Genomic DNA, 20,868 nt, shown 5'->3' on the forward strand with positions numbered 1-20,868 from the left:
CAAAATGTACTTCCATTCCGCATACCTTCTTTTGCTGAAAACACACATCCTACTTTCCTTGCATACTGAAATATTTCCCTTATTATCTTTAGTAGTTCTAATTACATACTACAATTTTAACTGTTAAAAACCTTAATCTTTAGGACAAACCAACAAGCAGCAAGTAATTATAAGCTGTTTGTCATACCAGCATTCCCTGATTGGAGTATCCCATAACCTCCAGAAACATATAATTTCTTTCCTCAATGTGGTACAAGGTATGTTTGTAATAAACCCAGACATCTTCAGTTTTTCCTTTCCCAAGAAGAATAAAGTGATTAACTTTAGACCTGTTTAGCAATTAATGTTTCAGCATTTTCTCTCATTTGAAACGACCTGGACATTCAATAAATTCCCATCATTTAACTTAACTTAGCAAAACTCAAGTTATCAAAAATCTAGAGAAACTATTTTAGACAGACATACCCAAGACATAATTATTTCTTAAACAGTTCACCTGAAAACTCTTATCTCATTTACGTTCATTTTATAACTTATGAAAATATTATCCTATCACGTTAATTTGTTGCCGTTGTTGTTGTTGACAAAGTCTGTAACAGAAATAACATGAATGCGGGGCTTCCCTAGTGGCACAGTGGTTAAGAATCCACCTGCCAATGCAGAGGACACGGGTTCAAGCCCTGGTCCGGGAAGATCCCACATGCTGTGGAGCAACTAAGCCCGTGCGCCACAACGACTGAGCCTGCGCTCTAGAGCCCACGAGCCACAACTACTGAGCCTATGCTCTAGAGCCCACGAGCCACAACTACCGAACCCCGTGCGCCTAGAGCCCGTGCTCCACAACAAGAGAAGCCACCACAATGAGAAGCCCACACACCACCAAGAAGAGTAGCCCTTGCTCACCGCAACTAGAGAAAGCCTGCACACAGCAACGAAGACCCAACACAGCCAAAAAAAAAGACATGAATGTATTGACCTTTAGTAAACCTAGGTACAATACAGTAAGACATGTCTATGTTAATTAAGTCAGCGAGCTTAAGCTAGCTTTAATACCTGATGTTATACTATATATAAAATAGATAACCAACAGGGACCTACTGTATGGCACAGAGAACTATACTCAATATTTTCTTTTCCTTTATAGGAAAAGAATCTGAAAAAGAAAAAAAGTAAATATATAAAACTGAACCACTTTGCTGTACACCTGACACTAATACACTGTAAATCAACTATACGTCAATAAAAAAATATTTTAAAAACGAGATATTAATTTAATATTGAATATTTCTTAGATCACATAAACCTGAAATTCATTCCGACCATTTGTGTGTGTGTGTGTGGTACACGGGCCTCTCACTGTTCTGGCCTCTCCCGTTGCGGAGCACAGGCTCCGGATGCACAGGCTCAGTGGCCATGGCTCACGGGCCCAGCCGCTCCGCGGCATGTGGGATCTTCCCGGACCAGGGCACGAACCCATGTCCCCTGCATCGGCAGGCGGAATCTCAACCACTGCGCCACCAGGGAAGCCCGACCACTTTCTTTTATATTTAGATATATTTAGTTTGTAACACCTTATTTAAGTCAATTATATAGAGCTCTTTTTAAATTTTAATTTTTATAATACTTCTAGAGGTACATACATCTCATAATAATGTCTCATAATAATGTACACACAGACACATAAACAGACAAAACTAGAGCTCTCATAGCTTCACTTTAAAACTTAGTTATTGGGAGGAACTGCGCAGAAGGGGAGAGGCAGCATGTGGAAAGGAGGGCCTCTGGAGTGTGGAGTTCGGCAGTTTGGGGCCCAATTATTGAAGACAGGCGTGAAGCCACACACTCCTCTGGGTTCTCTGGATCTTCTGCCTCAGTTACAAGCACCTCCTCCATCAAATGTCTTCTAATTCCTGAGAAACTGGAGCTCACTAGTGAGACTACAGACAGCCCTACTCAGTCACCGTGGTGTTCACAGTATCGCAGACAACTACTAAAATCCCAACCAGAGCTGAGTACCGCTGCAGAGTTTTTTGTAGAAGATAGACCAATGCCTAATTTGGAAATAGAGAAGGAAATTGAATTAGATAATGAGAATTATTGCATTAAACAAGAATACCTGTTATGCGAAGACCACAAATTATTCTGGGTGACGCCAAGAAACTCTGCAGAGTTAACCATAATAAAGGGATCTTCTCGGGGCTTCCCTGGTGGCGCAGTGGTTGAGAATCCGCCAGTGTAGGGGACACCGGTTTGAGCCCTGGTCCGGGAAGATCCCACATGCCACGGAGCAACTAAGACCGTGCGCCACAACTACTGAGCCTGCGCTCTAGAGCCCGTGAACCACAACTACTGAAGCCCACGCACCTAGACCCCGTGCTCAGCAACAAAGAGAAGCCACCACAATGAGAAGCCTGCGCACTGCAACAAAGAGTAGCCCCCGCTCACCGCAACTAGAGAAAGCCCGTGCACAGCAACGAAGAGCCTATGCAGCCAAAAATAAATAAATAAATCTATTTTTTTTAAAAAGGTATATTCTCAACCTGTCCCATGGGACTTTTATATCAACTTCAAGTTAAAGGAACGTTTAAATGAGGAGTGTGATAATTTGTGTAGCTGGTATCAATACCAAGATGGCTGTATCGTTTGGCACCAATATATAAACTGCTTCACCCTTCAGGATCTTCTTCAATACAGTGAATTTATTACCCATGAAATGACAGTGTTAATTATTTATAACCTCTTGACAATGGTGGAGAAACTACACAAAGCAGAAATAGTCCATGGTGACTTGAGTCCAAGGAGTCTGATTCTTAGAAACAGAATCCACGATCCCTATGATTGTAATAAGAGCAATCAAGCTTTGAAGATAGTGGACTTTTCCTACAGTGTTGACCTTAGGGCATAGCTAGACGTTTTTAACCTCAGCGGCTTTCAGACTGTACAGATCCTGGAAGGACAAAAGATCCTGGCTAACTGTTCTTCTCCCTACCAGGTAGATCTGTTTGGTATAGCAGATTTAACACATTTACTATTGTTCAAGGAACACCTGCAAGGTCTTCTGGGATGGGTCCCTCTGGAAACTTAGCCAAAATATTTCTGAGATAAAAGGTGGGGAACTGTGGAATACATTCTTTGTGCGGATTCTGAATGCCAGTGATGAGTCCACAGTGTCTGTTCTGCGGGAACTTGTGGCAGAAATGAATGGGGTGTTTGACACCACATTCCAAACTCACCTGAACAAAGCTTTATGGAAGGTAGGGAAGTTAATCAGTCCTGGGGCTTTCCTCTTCCAGCAAGATAGGCAGTCAAGTCTCTCGCAGATTCCTGCCTAAAACCAATGGTTGTACTGTGGAACACTGGACCTGTATATGCTATGATTTAATGTAGGTACACTACTAACACTCTTCTACTTTTTGGTAGAAGTATATTTCTAGGTAACTGGCATTTTCTACTCAACAAGGTACCTCCTCTTGGCCTTGTCTAACAAAGAACTGTTTTATTCTAAATGGGTTCCGTATTAATGGGTACCTTGTTGTCATTTTTTTAAACATCTTATTGGAGTATAATTGCTTTACAATGGTGTGTTAGTTTCTGCTGTATAACAAAGTGAATCAGCTATACATACACATACATCCCCATATCTCCTCCCTCTTGCATCTCCCTCCCACTCTCCCTATCCCACCCCTCTAGGTGAACACAACCTTGTTGTCATTTAACACATTTGTCTCAACTTTTCCCTGTGCTTTTCCCGTTTGTAATTTGTGACCTGTACCCTTATGATCACTATGTATTTTGTAAAGAATAAAATAGTATTTGTTAAAAAAAAAAAAAGAAAAACTTAGTTATTGGGACTTCCCTGGCGGTCCAGTGTTTTAAGACTCCAAGCTTCCACTGCAAGGGACGTGGGTTTGATCCCTGGTTGGGGAATTAAGATCCCACATGCTGTGTGTGCCAAAAAAACAAACAAACAAACAGTTATGAATCAGTTATTACAATATAAACTTACTAGTTTATAAATAACACTTGGAATGAATTAAATTTGCTTGATCAGATGACTAAGCCTTTACTATTTATGGAAAAGACTTTTAAGATTTGTATTTGTCCTTGATAAACCCCTTAAGGAGGCTCTGAATTAGATTTTGGCTGAGGGAGACTTTCCAGCTGTTTGAGTTTTAAAAGGCCACTTTTTCCTTTTTTTCTTCCTTGGTTTCAGGTTCTTTCTGATTGAGTTAATTAGGCTCAGTCTCAGGTTTCTGTGGGCTGTATTTACATTTCTGTTGTCAAGATTTGCAAGACAGGGACTCCCCTGGTGGTCCAGTGGGCACCAAGGGATTCAGGCGCTTTTGTCAATCTTTTAAGTTGATTAATTGGCCTGTTGCCCCAAGTAACTGTTGGTCAAGTATCTCAGTGTAATTTTTTCCAGCCCTTTAAATATATTTTTTTAAACTAGGGTAAATAGAGCAGACTTGTTTGGGGCCCTTTAATGTTGGGAACCAATAGTGGGTCCCTTTGGCCCATCCAACCTTAGGTAGTTTTGTATCAAACCTTTAATTTAATCCCATTAACGTCTGTTTTATTTATTCCACTTTTAAGTAACCACCTTAAAATTTCCAACTTGTTGGGAAAAAGTCCCTAGACTTTCCCTTCAGTTTTTTCTTGTTTTCCTGTTAATCAACCTAATTAAACTTAATTATTCTAATGTTTTTATTGTTCTCCATAAGACCCATTGAGGGGAAGCAGAGACCACAATAAGGCTTCCCAAACCATTTTTTGGGGGGTGGGGGGTTGTTTTAAACTAAGGGAGTTCTTAGGTTAACCATTGTATACATTTTTCCCACCTTTTTTTTTTTTCCTCACAGGTACCAATAAAACAGCTAGTTATAATGAGAGCTCCCTAAAACTTCACCAATTCAGAGTTTTTCCAATTTAAAGGCTCCATCATCTAGCCATTAATGAGATGTATCTTAATAGTGACTCAAACCAATAAGATGCAAGAGGCATTCCCCACAAAAGAGTGTGAAGGCTGCTGCCTAAACGAGATCCAGAGGGCTTCCCTGGTGGCGCAGTGGTTGAGAGTCCGCCTGCCTATGCGGGGCACACGGGTTCGTGCCCCGGTCCGGGAAGATCCCACATGCCGCGGAGCGGCTGGGCCCGTGAGCCATGGCCGCTGAGCCTGCGCATCCGGAGCCTGTGCTCCGCAACGAGAGAGGCCACAACAGTGAGAGCCCCGCGTACCGCAAAGAAAAAAAAAAAACCAAGATCCAGAAAGTTTATTCCCAAAAACAGTCTAAGAAAGTAAAGGCCTTTGTTGTACAGGCTGACGCAATGAAGGTTAAGATGGCAAAAAATCCCCGAGAGTTGGTACAGCCAGACGAAAGACTGCTCAGAATCCCAGTCTATTTGACTGACTGCCAAATGTACACCATATGTGCATCTTTTGGATGGCAGAGACCAAGTTCTCGAAAGCCATACATGCAAAAGGCTGAAAGAAGATCAGGTAGAACATTTACATATCAATGACACAGGAAGAGAAATGAAACTTCCCCCAGAAGGGCTTTTATTTGTTTGTTTTTTTAAGGTCAGAATTTTGAAAAGATGTTTTTATCAGACCGGCTTTTTCTAACTTAACTGCGTATTCAATAAATGAGCCCAATCTGAGTCATTTTCAGGGTGAGATTTCCTTTGACTCCCAATTAAGTAGGTACTTGCAAGTATGAGCTTCGTACATTCATGAATCTGGCTGGAGTGTTAATCGGAGGTTGGTTTTCTGATGCCCTTCGTTTTTGTTTGAGAGAATCTATTTCCCGTTTTAAAGTTGAATTCGTCGGATAAAATTTACTAGTGCACTTTTATCCTGACAAATTCTTATTAAGGTAGCCAATTTGAGGAAAACATCAGGTCACCCTCTTATCTAAACATTCAGCCCAGACTGCTCAGTACTTTTTTTTTTTTCCGTTGGCTGCACGGTATGGCATCTTAGTTCCCTGACCAGGGATGGAACCCGTGCCCCCTGCAGCGGAAGAGCAGAGGCTTAACCACTGGACCACCAGGGAAGTCCCCAAATATCTTTTCAACTGAACAAATCCAAGTGTCTTTCAACCGGGATACCCCAGTATCTTTCAGCTGGGAGGCATTTTCTTCCAGTGTCTTTCAACTGGGCTCCCCTAGTATCTTTCAACTAGGGGAGCCCAGTTGAAAGCCACTGGAAGAAAATGGTCACTCCCCAATGTCTTTCAACTGGGGAGCCAGGCATCTGTTAGACACTGCCAAATAAAACTCAGGATAATCAACCAATATCAGGAGATCCAAGAACCAGGAGAGACTCACCCAAGTTCGTATGAACTCTCCAAGGAGGCGGATGGGCACAAGAGGCCTCTGCCAGTACCAAGGGTCCGGTTCCTCGTAGAGTTCAGGCGAAGAGGAGAAGTCTGCTCTGGTTCCCTCCATGGTCACCAAAACAGTGGACTGAAAAAAAAAAAAAAAAGCAAAACCTCAAAGTTGAGAATTATTTTATTTGGCAGACTTTCTGAGGACGCAAGCCCAGGAGACAGCCTCTCAGATAGCTCTGAGGGACTGCTCTGAAGGATAGATAGGAGTTCTGCAACAAAATCAGGTAGTCAGAACATCAAAAGATTACTGTTAAAGAGAACCCGACATCTCACGTTAATGAATTGAGCTTTTTTCTGTGAACAGGTAGATGCAAGAGTCTGGGCTCACTGACACCTTGCCTTTGATATGCGCCTTAGCTATCCAAGGCCAGTATCCAGTTCTTTCCCATCTTGAGCCCCCTCAGGGTGCGCCGTTGGTAGTGTCTGCAGTGGCTGAGGGCTTGGCAGCCGGCGGCCCATTTGTCTCCATCCTGGGTTCCCTAGGGCTCGCCGACGGGGCCGCAGTACTGGTTGATGGCTAGATGGCTGCAGCGTCCTTTGCTGATAGGGCAGCAACCTTTTTCCTTCATAGCTGCAAAGGACCTCGAGCCTCAGGAACCCACTATGTGCCATCTACGAAGGCGCTGTCGCAGCCTCCTCGGAGCCAGGTTCTTCCAGAAGGGTCCTCTGCCCATAGGAAGGGTCGTCGGGCCTGTGGCCCCGGGTCTGGGAGGGCGGCGCGGGGGCGTCGGCGGAGCCCGAGGCCTCCCAAGGCTTGGGCCTCCGCGGGAGCCGGGACGCCGTGGGTTCGCCGAGGGTCGCCACGACGTGGCGCCTCTCCAGGCCGGGGAGCTCCCGGCCCTGCTGGACCAGCTGCAGAAGCTGCGCCAGGGTCACCGAGGCCGAGGCTGAGTCCGCGGGTGCAGGAGCCGCGCCAATCCCCCTCTGACTGCCGGAGGGCTCCATGGTTGGCGTGGAGCCTGAGCGCTTCCGGGAGGGATGGGTGCAACCACCGACGGAGGAAGTGAAGGGGGGCGTAGACTGTACCAAGCGGCCCAGAGAGCGGGGAGCACTGGAAAACATGCTCCGCTGCTCCGCGCGGAAACGCTTCACCCACACATACACCACTTAGCCCGCCCCAGAGCCTCCAACATGGAATGCTTTAAAACACGGGAAGGCTTGCACAGGATGGAACGTGCCTGCCGACACGCCGATGCAGGCAAAAACACCTGAGTTTGCACACTCGCCCGGGCACCGGGCACACACCTGCGTTCATGCATGCGCTGAGACTACTGCATAGACACGTGGTGGGGGGAGGGCGGGGGAGATAACCTCCATCCCAGGCTCCAGAGCACCAGACAGAAAATAATGGAGATGTCTCCAGTGGTCTCAGGAGAACTGGGAACAAAGGCACCACTGCAGAGCCTCGCCACTCTCTCCCCATTTCCTGCCGTCAGGACTATTCCAGGCTTTCCCAGAGGGGAGGAGAGAAGATGAAGGCAGGCCAGGAGTGCTACATCCCCTCCAGCTGCTTGGGAAGCCAATACCAATAAAACCCAGGTTTCTAAGTTTATCGAAAGCTAGCCTGATCTGGCACAGACCGCCTTAATCAAGTAAGCAAAGCTTAATTACTACTAATCGGACAAACTGGCATCATCTGCCTCCTGTAGTGATGCACTGCAGGGACACTACAGGTGCAGGGACACTGCATCTCCTCTGTAGTGTTCCTGCCAAAAGTGTTCACTCTGAATCTAAACTGGATGAAATGAGCAGACAAACCAAAGTGAGAGACATTCTGCAAAATGACTGGCCTGGATGCTTTATAGATGTTGATACCATAAAAGACAAAGACAGAAAGAAAAAGACAAGATCGAGGAACTATGTCAGACTAAAGGAGATGTGAAAAATGCAAAATGTGATCCTGTATTGGAGCAAAATGAGGGGAAAATCAGTTACAAAGGACATTTTACCCTTGGGAAAATTTGAATATACTCTGTATATGAGATGACAGTGTTACATCAGTGTTAAATTAGGTGCAGTAACTGTGCTTTGGTTATGTGGGAGAATGACCTTGTTCATAGGAGATACCTGCTGAAGTATTTATGGGTGAAATGTCATGAGAGAGAGAGAAAGAGAGAGCAAGCAAATGTGGCAAAATTGCTAAGAGCTGGTGAATCTAAATGGTTTGAAATTTCTCAAGATACTTCAAAAACAAACATGGTTACCAAAGTGTGGGGGGGAGGGATAAATTAGGAGTTTGGGATTAACATATACACACTACTATATATAAAATAATCAACAGGACCTACTGTATAGCACAGGGAACTATAGTCAATATTCTGTAATAACCTATATGGGAAAAGAATCTGAAAAAGAATAGATATATGTATATGTATAACTGAATCACTTAGCTGTACACCTGCAGCTAACACAACATTGTCAATCAACTCTACTCCAATATAAAAGAAAAATTAAAAATAACTTTAAAAAATTTGTCAAGGGCTTCCCTGGTGGCGCAGTGGTTGCGCGTCCGCCTGCCGATGCAGGGGAGCCGGGTTCGCGCCCCGGTCTGGGAGGACCCCACGTGCCGCGGAGCGGCTGGGCCCGTGAGCCATGGCCGCTGGGCCTGCGCGTCCGGAGCCTGTGCTCCGCAACGGGAGAGGCCGCAGCAGAGGGAGGCCCGCATACCACAAAAAAAAAAAAAAAAAAAAATTTGTCAAGATGAAAAGTTGGAAGGGGTGAGCTTGAGAAGCCAGTCTGGAGGAAACTGACCAAACTAAGTGTTGTATAACAAAGAATTTGACTGGCCTTTGTCCCTGGTTCCTTATGGGGAAAGTAAATCTTTGGAATTTCCCAAGTATTAGAAGTGATATTCATGGTGGGCCTTGATAATTTATGCCAAGGAGGTGACTCATGGTGGCCCCTAAATGGTTTCAGGACTGGGGCTGGCCAGTTATGGGAAGAGGGTTGGGGCTTTGAGCCATGGGGGGTCCAGGAAGGGGGCCTGGAGATTGAGTTCAGCCTCCAGCCAATGATTTAATCACCCATGCCGGCATAATGAAACCCCTATAACAACTCTGGACACAAAGCTCAATGGAGCTTCCTGGTTGGTGAACTCATCAATGTGTCAGGAGGGTGATGTGCCATGGTTCCACGAGGAGATAACACAGAAGCCGTGCATGCCGGACCTTCTCAGACCTTGCCCTATGTGCCTCTTCATTTGGCTGGTCCTGCTAATTTGTATCTTCTCTAATAAAACTGTAATCCTGGGCTTCCCTGGTGGCGCAGTGGTTGAGAATCCGCCTGCCGATGCAGGGGACACGGGTTCGTGCCCCGGTCCGGGAGGATCCCACGTGCCGCGGAGCGGCTGGGCCCGTGAGCCATGGCCGCTGAGCCTGAGCTTCCGGAGCCTGTGCTCCGCAACGGGAGAGGCCGCAGCAGTGAGAGGCCCGCGTACAGAAAAAAAAAAAAAAAAAAAAAAAAAAAAAAAAAAAAACTGTAATCCTAAGAATAGCACTTTCCTGAGCTGTGTGTTCTGTGAGTTGTTCTAGTGAATCCTTGAAACTGAAGGGGGTTGTGGGTTCCCCCAAACTGTACCCAGTGAGTCAGAAGTGCCTGTGGCCTGGGACCCCCTCTGAACTTGCAGCTGGCACCTGAACAAGAGCAGTCTTGTTGGGGATTGTTCTCTTGAACTTGTGGGATCTGCGCTAACTACGGGTGCTTAGCACTAGAGCTGAATGGCAGTACTCCATTTGGGGTTTTTAACCGAACACTGAATGAAGGAAGAACTCACCTTTCTCTCTGTGGCCTGCATCTGTTTCTGGACTCCCTCCTAAATCACCAGGTTCCCTTTCTCTCTCAGATGTCCTTGGCCCCAGTTCCACTCCCCACATCCTACCTGGGGGGCTCTGGTTTTCTGCTCCACCATTCCAACCAGCCAAGGGCAAGATGAAGACATCTTTATGAGATTAAGACCAACCTTGGGTGTCCTCCCAGGCTCAGTAAGGACCAAATTTCCTCAGAATTAGGGACAGTAATATGTATGTGTTTGGGAAGTGGGGAGTTGTCTCTGTGTCATCTTTTTTCTTCCCTCGCATCCTTTCATCTCCTGAGCACAAGTCTGTAGTATGGACAGGACAAGTCTAGGAATCAGGGGTTGTCAGGAGGGACCTCACACATCACTGAGCATAACCCTCTCATATACAGAGAGGTAAACCGAGCCTGTGAAAAGAGTAACAGGGCTGGGGTGGGAACCTGAGCCTGTGACTCATAACCCAGGCTGCCTCCCCTTGATGGGGCACAGAGGCCCCTGCCCCCGTGGGCAGCCATTCTGAGTCCGTGCCCTGCCACAGATGTGCACGCAGAAGGCAGGGAGGCAAAAGAAGGAAAATCGAGTAAGCCCACAGGCAGGGGAAGACACTTCCCATGCAGGCCCGTCCACAGCCTTCATCAGCGAGGACCTCAGAAGCCAAGAGGTCACATCAGCGGGGGGTGGCAAGGCCAGATGTCAACCTCTAGGTGTAGAGACAGGCTCCAAACACCTCTGAGCTCATTTATAACCCATTAGACATCTTTCACCCATGATTTTCAACATTGCATGTCAACAGGAAACACCCTCCCCCCCCATTTATTGGAGCCCAATTCATCCTTCAAAGGCTTCTCAGTGGGCCCACCCCTCCCATCGTTGCCATCAGAATGAACCGATCCTTATTCTACGCTCCCACAGTTCCTTGCTCATCCACATACTCTAAGGCCATGAGTCCTACACATCTAGCATCCCTATGTGCCCAGACCAGCACCTGCAGAGACCTAGTGCTCAGAAAATGTTAACTAGGGACTTCCCTGGTGTCGCAGTGGTTAGGAATCTGCCTGCCAACTCAGGGGACACGGGTCCGGGAAGATCCCACATGCCGCGGAGCGGCTGGGCCCGTGAGCCATGGCCGCTGAGCCTGCGCGTCCGGACCCTGCGCTCCGCAACGGGAGAGGCCACAACAGTGAGAGGCCCGCGTACCGAAAAAAAAAAAAAAAAAAGAATCCACCTGCCATTGCAGGGGACACGGGTTCGAGCCCTGGTCTGGGAAGATCCCATATGCCGCAGAGCAACTAAGCCCGTGTGCCACAACTACTGAGCCTGCACTCTGGAGTCCACGAGCCAGAACTACTGAAGCCCGCACGCCTAGAGCCTGTGCTCCGCAACAAGAGAAGCCACCACAATGAGAAGCCTGCGCACCGCAACGAAGAGTAGCCCCCGCTCGCCACAACTAAAGAAAGCCCGTACACAGCAACGAAGACCCAATGCAGCGAAAAATAATAAATAAGTAAATTTAAAAAAAAAATTCAGGGAGTAAAGGAAACCTCCTTACAGTGGGGGACATGCACCCAGGTAATGCACTGCATGCAGAGGTATCACTATTACTTAAATTATCATTGGGAAAAAAAAAGAAAAACAAAAATTATCATTGGGGGTGGCAGGGATGAAGTGTAGGGTACTGCATTGCTGGGGTGGGGAGATGGGAGATGGAATGGCTGTGGCCCTTCTTCACTATGGTGGGGAGTCATTTGGCTTCCGATGGCCTCCGGGACCATATGCAGGGGAAAGGAGAACTGGGACCAGTGCCTGATGAGGAATGTGAATGAGCAATTAGGACTCCTTGATGGGACCTTGAAGGAGTCCCTCACCTCCTACAGAGAGGGTTCATATGGCTGACTCAGTACTCAGCCCTCTAGGGAATTCCTGGCGGTCCAGTGGGTGGGACTCTGAGCTTTCTCTGCCAGTCAGGGAACTAAGACCCCACAAGCCACACGGCCCGGCCAAACAAAACAAAACAACCTCAGCCCTCTAGGTCTCTTATGCTAAAGCGAAGGCATTGATGGGGAAGGGGTGGGACCCTGAGATGGGGACATTTGGACAGACATGGATAAGGCTAATTCTGAACTCCTAAATTCTTTTGAAGTGTCTTGTCTGTAGAGACAATCTCCTCTTGTCGTGATCCTGTCTCCTGGGACATCAGCCTCAGAACCCTTCCAGCCTCCATCCCTCCTGGCCCCAGGCCCTTCATGAGTTGGATCCCAGCACAGGCTGGGTGGAGAAGCACAAGGCCCACACTAAGAGGAGAATGCCCCCAGACAGAAAGAGTCACAGGCCATGGCAAACTGCCTTGGCAGGAGCCACGGGAGCATGTGTGGAAGAGGGTTCGAAGGGAAACAGACCCAGGAGCATGAAATGTAAGATCCAGTTTGGCCAAACTCATGGCCATGGATGCTCATGCAGGATTTGGGACTTCATGTATTGGCTCGAGCACCTGGGAGAGGAATTCATAGTCTGCTAGCATGTTTAACTAAAGCCTGGACTTAATGGTAACCTAGAGTTAATAAACTTGAGATGCCAGAATTTCCCTGGCATACTATAGAGGAAGGAATCCAAAATCTCAGAGAGATGGGAATGCTGGATTGGATTTATTATATGCAATCTGCTTAGCCACCCCTAGCCATGTATTTTAAGGGAGTCTGGAAAACACTCCCTTCACCAACACATTAAGAAATGCATTGGTAAGGGCCACCAGCATCCTTGGCTAGCTCTGACGGCTGTCCTCTGTAGGCTGGAGATGCTAATGGGGGATGCTGGATAGTGAAACTTAATTCCTTGATCTTGATGAGAATAATGGTATCCTGGTGCGGTAAAGAGCAGATGGTAGTGCTTAACAGCCAAAGGCAAGGTAACTACAATAACCCAGAATAAAGCGTGGGAAAGAATGGTCATCAGGTGGACAAAGTGATAGGTGCTGGACCGTGGTCAGCTGTTTCCCCCAGGCACTCCAGGGCTTGTTCAGTGGACCCATGATGGCAGGGATGGAAGTTATGCTTTGGCTTAATAACATGGTCTTCCCCTCTCTGAGGCTAATCTGGCTGTAGCCAGTGCTGAGTGACCATCCTACTTACAGCCTGATTGGGTACCATTCTCACGTGGTGTAGACTGATTTGATTGCCGCCCCCCCACCCCCACCCGCCGTGTGGGTGTGGACGGACTGTGCTTTATCCTCAAGAGAACAGACACAGGGGTCAGGGAACTAAAATCCCACATGCCGCTAGGTGCAGCCAATCAATCAATCAATAAGTAAATAAATAAGTAAATAAGTAAGTAAATAAGTAAATAAATAAATAAGTAAATAAATAAGTAAATAAGTAGGTAAATAAGTAAGTAAATAAGTAAATAAGTAAATACATAAATACATAAAATAACGTATATAAAAAAAGAAAGAACAGACACATATTCTAGGTATGAATTCACCACTGCCTACAGTACTTCTGTCAGTGCCACCATTTATGGATGTACAGAATACCTTATCCATCACCATGGCATGCCACATAACATGGCCTCCAACGTGGGCACACATTTTATAGCCAAGGAAATGTACAAATGAGCTCACACCCAAGGCATCCACTGGTCTTACCATGTGCCCCATGACCCAGGAGCAGCTGGCTTGATAGAATGGAGGATTGGCCAGCTGAAGGCACAGTTAGAGCAGAGCTAAGAAACTACCCCCTACAAGGTGGAAGTGCTATCCTACAGGATGCGGTGTATTCTTTAAACCAAAACCAGAATCGTATTATATGTAACTGAGAGGTGGGGGTAGCAGGAACCTTTTCGCTATTATAGCTAAAGTCTGTAACCTACTGGAAGAACTTTTGCTACCCATCCCCAGAACCTTGCCCTCAGGGAATTTGGCGATCCTTAGCATTCAAGGGAGAAACATTTGCACTGTGGAATGATCACAGTGTTGATGACTTGGAAGCTGAGATGGCCCTGGCCATTTTGGTTTCTCATGCTACTGAGCCAACAGGCAGAGAAAGGGGTTACTGTAATGCCTGGGTTGACTAATCCCAATTACCAGAAAAAATAAGCTTGCTACCACGTAATAGAGGTAGGCACTAGAACTGGAACCCAGGGGATTCACAAAGTGCCTCTTAATAATTCTCTGCTCGGTTGTCCTGGTTAGCAGAAAACTTCAGCAACCCACAGTGTCAAGACTACCAAGGACTCAGACCCCACAGGAATAAAGGTTTGAGTCACCACCAGGTAAAGAACCCAGTCCCTGGTGGCGCAATGGTTGAGAATCCGCCCACCAATGCAGGGGACACAGGTTCGAGCCCTCATCTGGGAAGATCCCACATGCTGCGGAGCAACTAAGCCCATGCGCCACAACTACTGAGCCTGCGCTCTAGAGTGTGTGAGCCACAACTACTGAAGCCCGCAGGCCTAGAGTCCGTGCTCCGCAACAAGAGAAGCCACCGCAATGAGAAGCCCTCGCACCCACTCACTGCAACTAGAGAAAGCTCGCATGCAGCAACAGACCCAATGCAGCCAAAAATTTAATTAATTAATTAATTGATTGATTAAAAAAAAACTGCCCAGCCAAGGTGCTGGTAAAGGATAAGAAGAATACATCATTGGAGGAAAAAGTAGGCAGCTCTGAATATGAACTTAGGCCTCATAACCCCCACTGTCCCCTGCTAACTTATGGGAGCTAATATTTTAGGTTTCAGTGGATATATGACATCACCTCCCAATGATATAGTAGCCAATGTGACCCAGTGTGTCCTCTGTGCTGGGGACATGGGTTTTTCTTCTGGAAAAGGCTAAGAGGAGCTTCCTGAGGATGCTCCAGATTCCCCCTCCCCCTCCTCACCCCACCAGCCCTGGGCCCTGGAAAGCTGAATGGCATCAGAGGGCTCCCACACCCCCCCCACTTGGATTCAGCCAGTGAGGGACCAGTCGGGGGTCTGAAGATGGGAGGATAGTGAAGTCAGGGAATTTATTCACCTACTTCCTTCCCTGCAGAATCAACACTACCTACAAGGATTGAAGGTCACAGCTATTGTCAGGCACACTCTCCACACAGCTCTCTCTGGCTCGGGGTTCCTGTCAACTGCTCCCTCCCCTCTTCAGACCTCAGGTGCTGACACCCCACTATTACTAACCATGAGGTACTGTAGCAGCCCCAGCGATTTCTCCATACCCCGCCCACACCTTTATAAACAATCACTTAATTAAAGTCTCTTCAAAATTACCCATCAGTGTTCCTGCTAGGACCCTGGGCACATACAGCATGTACTTTAATTAGGATTAGTTTTGGCAATGAGCAACAGAAAACCTAAAATAACAATAGTGTATGCAAGATAAAAGTTTACGTCTTTCTGGGCTTCCCTGGTGGCGCAGTGGTTGAGTCCGCCTGCCGATTCGTGCCCCGGTCTGGGAAGATCCCACATGCCGCGGAGCGGCTGGGCCCGTGAGCCATGGCCGCTGAGCCTGCGCGTCCGGAGCCTGTGCCCCGCAACGGGAGAGGCCACAACAGTGAGAGGCCCGCGTACCGCAAAAAAAAAAAAAAAAGAAAAAAAAAATTTATGTCTTTCTTATATAAATTAAACTTGGTGTTAAGCAACCCAAAACTGGTATGGTGGCTCCATGAACATCAGATCATACTATTTTTTGTATCCTTTTAAAATTAACCTCATAACAAAAGTTTTCCATAGCATTACAAACTCTTTAGAAAGAATCAAGACTTGGCTCAAGTACCATCTTCTAAAGCACTTGTCCTGATGCTCATTCCAGCTCTAGAATAATTTCCCTGTCTCAGAACCCCAGTCTCTACCCCTAAACACACACACACACACACACACACACACACACACACACACGCTTCAGTCACTGCGTCTGTCACACTAGAGTCCCTTATCTGTTTATGAGTCTGTCTCCTTCCTTGACTGCAGGGAGCTTCTCTTTTTGTCTTATTATCTCCAACCCCAATCTCTGGCATAAAACAGAGACCAATAAATGGGTCTGAATGAAAGGACATTTTAAGGCCTACATAATATTTCATCATGTAGACTCACCCTAGATTATTCCTTTATTACTTTAACATTGAACATTTAGGTGATTTTAGTTTTTCATTTTAAATATTATTGTAGGATTTTCATTTGATCAATGGAATGAATAGGTGTCCCGGGAAGAGACTTATACTTGTTATTTCATCAGACACAAGCATGCTGACCCCGTTTTCCCCCTCTGGCTACTGTCTAATCAGATAGGTCAGATTTACACTCAGTAATTATCTGGTAATATCAGCAATCTTCTCTAAGAAGCCCTGCTACTTTTCCTTAATTTTCTTTTTCACATTCTATGTGGCTCATCTCAGTTTAACCACAGCTCTGGTTTTCTACCTGTGCATGTGAAAAAAGAGAGGAGAGGGATAATCTGCTGTGTACCAGGTACTCAGGTGTGTCCTCATATTTAATTGAATTCTCCCCAGAAGCTTGTGAAAAGAGTTTTGGAGAGACAGACCTGTAAACACAACCCTGTAATGAACGCACAGTTCTACCACTTGCCTGCTAGAGAATCTTCCTCGAAGTAACTTCGTTTTTCAGAGCCTCCGTTTCCTCGACTGCAAAACCGGGATGAAAATACTTGATGCGTGGTTGTGAGGATTAAATGAGATGTCTGTGAACATGGCCCGGCTCTAGGTAGCAGGTCTGCAAATAGCAGGTTCAGTCCCAAGTGAGGAGCTCAGAGCAGGGTTTCAGCTCGACGATCTAAAGCCAGCATGTCGGGGCATCCTCACCGCCCTGGGGGAGGGCATCTTTAGGACCAGCAAGACTGTGGGGTCAGGGGGAGATTCCTGGGGCTCCTGGAAGGAGGGAACCGATGTAAGAGAGGGCAAAGAAAGCTTCCAGGCCGACCTGTGTCCAGGGAGCTGGGAGTGGGCCAGGGCAAGGGTAGCTGTCTCAGCGCGAGGGGGCCCAAGCGAGCAGCCGGCTGGCTGAGCGGGGTGGGGGTCTTCGGCTTTCTCGTCCTGGGAAGATCTTGAAACTCAAAAAAACGAAGCCAGCCGGAGGGCTCTTCCCCATCTGTATTGTGGTAACTGAGCCCGAGCTAGCACCTCCCCAGGCTGGAAGGCGGGAGAGTCGTTAGGGACACCTGCCTCTCTCCCTCCCCCGCCCGGCGGGAACCCACCAAGACTGCGCGCACCTGGGCACCCGCTGCGCCTGGGAACACTTGGCGCCGGAGGCCGCCAGGCTACCCCGCGGGAAAAGGGGCGGGAGCGCCGCCCTGGCTGCAGGGAGTCCCTTAGGACACCTGAGAGTGCTATTGACATGATTATTAAAATAACCATCCAGAAAGAAACGGAGTGAGGCTGGCACCAAAATAAAGAAATCCGGGAGCCAAGAAGCAGTAAACCTGCCAATGTAAAAGACATTAACACGTAATAGAGAATGTTTTGCAAATAGTGGGGACAGAAAGGATTATTTATGAATAATCCTGGGATAACTGATTAGCTCTTTGGGGAAAAAAAAGAAATTTAGATGCCCATCTTCTATAATACACCAAAATTAATTCAATTCCTGTTGGAGTTAAATTGGGGCCGGGAGATTAAACTACAAGTGCACAAAAAGACAATAGAAGTAGGAATGTATCCATCCTTCAGAGGAGAGAGGACTTTCTAGGCTTGAAGGAATGAGATAAATCCCAATAGCGAAGATGGATATGTTGGTTCATACAAAACAAAACAAAAACAAAAAAATTGTAGGCTTAAAAAAAGTGAAATTAGAAGTAGTCAGTGAGGAGCTTCCCTGGTGGCGCAGTGGTTAAGAATCCGCCTGCCAAAGCAGGGGACGGGTTCGAGCCCTGGTCCAAGAAGATCTCACATGCTGTGGAGCAACTAAACCCGTGCGCCACAACTACTGAGCCCTGTCGCCTAGAGCCGGTGCTCCACAACAATAGAGGCCACCACAATGAGAAACCCGCGCACTGCAACGAAGAGTAGCCCCCTCCTCCCTGCCTTGCTGCAACTAGAGAAAGCCAGCGCGCAGCAACGAAGACCCAACACAGCCAAAAATAAGTAAACAAATAAATTTTAAAAAAACAAACAAACTAGTAAGACACTAAGACTACAAGCAGACAACAAACAGACAATACAGTGAAGGAAACAATTAAGATGGGAAAATAATGTTATCAGAGAAATGAATATCATTTTAACTGAAGAAATTAAGATTTTTAATTTTTTATTTTTTATTTATTTATTTATTTTTTTTTTTTTGTGGTATGCGGGCCTCCCTCTGCTGTGGCCTCTCCCGTTGCGGAGGACAGGCTCCGGACGCGCAGGCTCAGCGGCCATGGCTCACGGGCCCAGCCGCTCCGCGGCATGTGGGATCCTCCCATACCGGGGCGCGAACCCGGTTCCCCTGCATCGGCAGGCGGACGCGCAACCGCTGCGCCACCAGGGAAGCCCCTATTTTATTTTTTAAAGAAATGTTAAATGCTGATGGGGATGAAGTGGACCTTTCATACATTGTGGTGGTTTTATATTAACATAAATTAGTACAACAGGTGTATCAGGGAGACTTAAAACACAGAGGCCTCTGATGCTCAACATCACTAATCATTAGGGAAATGCAAATTGAAACCACCATGAGATAACACTTCACACTATCATTTATGATGGCCACTATCAAAATTAAAATTAAATTACCATATGGTCCAGCAATTCCACTTTTGGGTATATACACAAAAGAACTGAAAGTACTGGGCTTCCCTGGTGGTGCAGTGGTTGAGAGTCTGCCTTCTGGTGTAGGGGACACAGGTTTGTGCCCCGGTCCGGGAAGATCCCACATGCCGCGGAGCGGCTAGGCCTGTGAGCCATGGCTGCTGAGCCTGCGCGTCCGGAGCCTGTGCTCCGCACGGGAGAGGCCACAACACTGAGAGGCCCACGTACCGCAAAAAAGAAAAGTAGGATCTTTTTGTTTGTTTTTGGCCATGGCACGTGGCTTGCTGGGATCGTAGTTCACTGACCAGGGATTGAACTTGGGTCCAGTGAGTGAAAGCACGGAGTCCTAACCACTGCACTGCCAGGGAATTCCCTGAAAGTAGGATCTTGAAGAGAGATTTGTATGCCCATGTTCACAACAGTTAAAACAGGGAAACAAACGTTGAGGGATGTCTACTGAGAGATGAATGGATAAGAAACAAAATGTAGAATGTACATACAGTAGAATATTATTCAGCCTTTTAAAAATTTTTTTAATTTATTTATTTTTGGCTGCATTGGGTCTTCATTGATGCGCGCAGACTCTAGTTGACGTGAGCTGGGGCTACTCTTCGTTGCGGTGCGCGGACTTCTCATTGCGGTGGCTTCTCTTGTTGTGGAGCACGGGCTCTAGAGCGTAGGCTCAGTAGTTGTGGTGCACAGCCTTAGTTGCTCCGCGGCATGTGCGATCTTCTCGGACCAGGGCTCGAACCCGTGTCCCCTGCATTGTCAGGCGGATTCTTAACCACTGAGCCACCAGGGAAACCCCAGCCTTTTTTTTTTTTAATGTATTTTTATTTTATTTTATTTTTGGCTGCGTTGGGTCTTCGCTGTAGTGCGCAGGCTTCTCATTGTGGTGGCTTCTCTTGTTGTGGAACACCGGCTCTAGGTGACAGGGCTCAGTAGTTGTGGTGCATGGGCTTAATTGCTCCGCAGCATGTGAGATCTTCCTGGACCAGGGCTCCAACCCGTGTGCCGTGCATTGGCAGGGGGATTCTTAACCACTGCGCCATCAGGGAGGTCCCTATTCAGCCTTTAAAAAGGAAGGAGCTTCTTACAAGTTACAACATGGATGATGAACTTTGAGGATATAGTGCTAATGAAATAAGCCAAGCACAAAAACACAAATACTGTATGATTCCACTTTACCGATGTAGTCAAAATTACGGAAACAGAAAGTAGAATTGTGGTTGCCTGGGGCTGAAGGGAGGAGGAATGGAGTGTTTAGTTTTGCAAGAATTCTGGAGATGGATGATGGTGGTGGTTGCACAAGAATGTGAATGTACTTAATGCTACTGAACTTGAAATGGTTAAGATGGTAAATTTTGTTATATGTGCTTTACTACAATTTAAAATTTTTTAAGTTAAACAAATCCCCCCCAAAATCACAGAGGCCTTTAAGCCAATTTTAAGGAAATAAGTATGAATTTGGAAAATACTTTATGACCAAAGGTATTTATTGCCCCAAACTGGAAAACCCAAATGTCTGAAAGTAAAGGAATGGCTAAATAAACTATAGTACATATGTAGTTTTATGTTTTAATAATGTTTATTTTCCTGATTTTAAAAATAATACAGATTCATCATAGAAAATTTAATAAATGAACAATTATAAAGATGAAAATAAAAACTATTCAAAAGCCTAACATGCAGAGATAGCCATTGTTAACATTTGGTCTGCATCCTTCTAAGAATAGTTATATATTTCTTATACAAAATTGGGTATATATTGTCCATTTAAATTTGCATCCTGTTTGTTTAGACTTTCTGTGTATGTAATTATGTATACACATATATAAAGAAAGGGAGAACATTTATTGACTTCTTACTATGTATAGAGAATAATGCTAGAGCTGCTTCATGGATGATCTTGTTAAATATCACAGAACCCCTCTGAGGTATTATCATTCCCATTGTACAGA

General features: G+C 46.3%; 1 protein-coding gene and 1 pseudogene across 1 annotated transcript; one reads left to right on the forward strand and one right to left on the reverse strand.

Moving 5' to 3' along the window:
- Nucleotides 1-245: 245 nt before the first annotated feature.
- Nucleotides 246-3,332, forward strand: LOC102988236 (mitotic checkpoint serine/threonine-protein kinase BUB1 beta-like; annotated as a pseudogene).
- Nucleotides 3,333-3,851: 519 nt separating this feature from the next.
- PEX39 (peroxisomal biogenesis factor 39) lies at nucleotides 3,852-7,348 on the reverse strand. Its single transcript, XM_007107542.3, has 2 exons — nucleotides 6,328-7,348; nucleotides 3,852-3,942 (listed from the first exon to the last, which is right to left on the reverse strand). The coding sequence occupies exon 1, from the start codon at nucleotides 7,332-7,334 to the stop codon at nucleotides 7,002-7,004; it is 333 nt and encodes a 110-aa protein (XP_007107604.1). The 5' UTR covers nucleotides 7,335-7,348; the 3' UTR covers nucleotides 3,852-3,942; nucleotides 6,328-7,001.
- Between the last annotated feature and the right edge of the window lie 13,520 nt (nucleotides 7,349-20,868).

Source organism: Physeter macrocephalus, chromosome 18 (genome assembly GCF_002837175.3).
Source record: "Physeter macrocephalus isolate SW-GA chromosome 18, ASM283717v5, whole genome shotgun sequence".
NCBI classification, from domain to species: Eukaryota; Metazoa; Chordata; class Mammalia; order Artiodactyla; family Physeteridae; genus Physeter; species Physeter macrocephalus.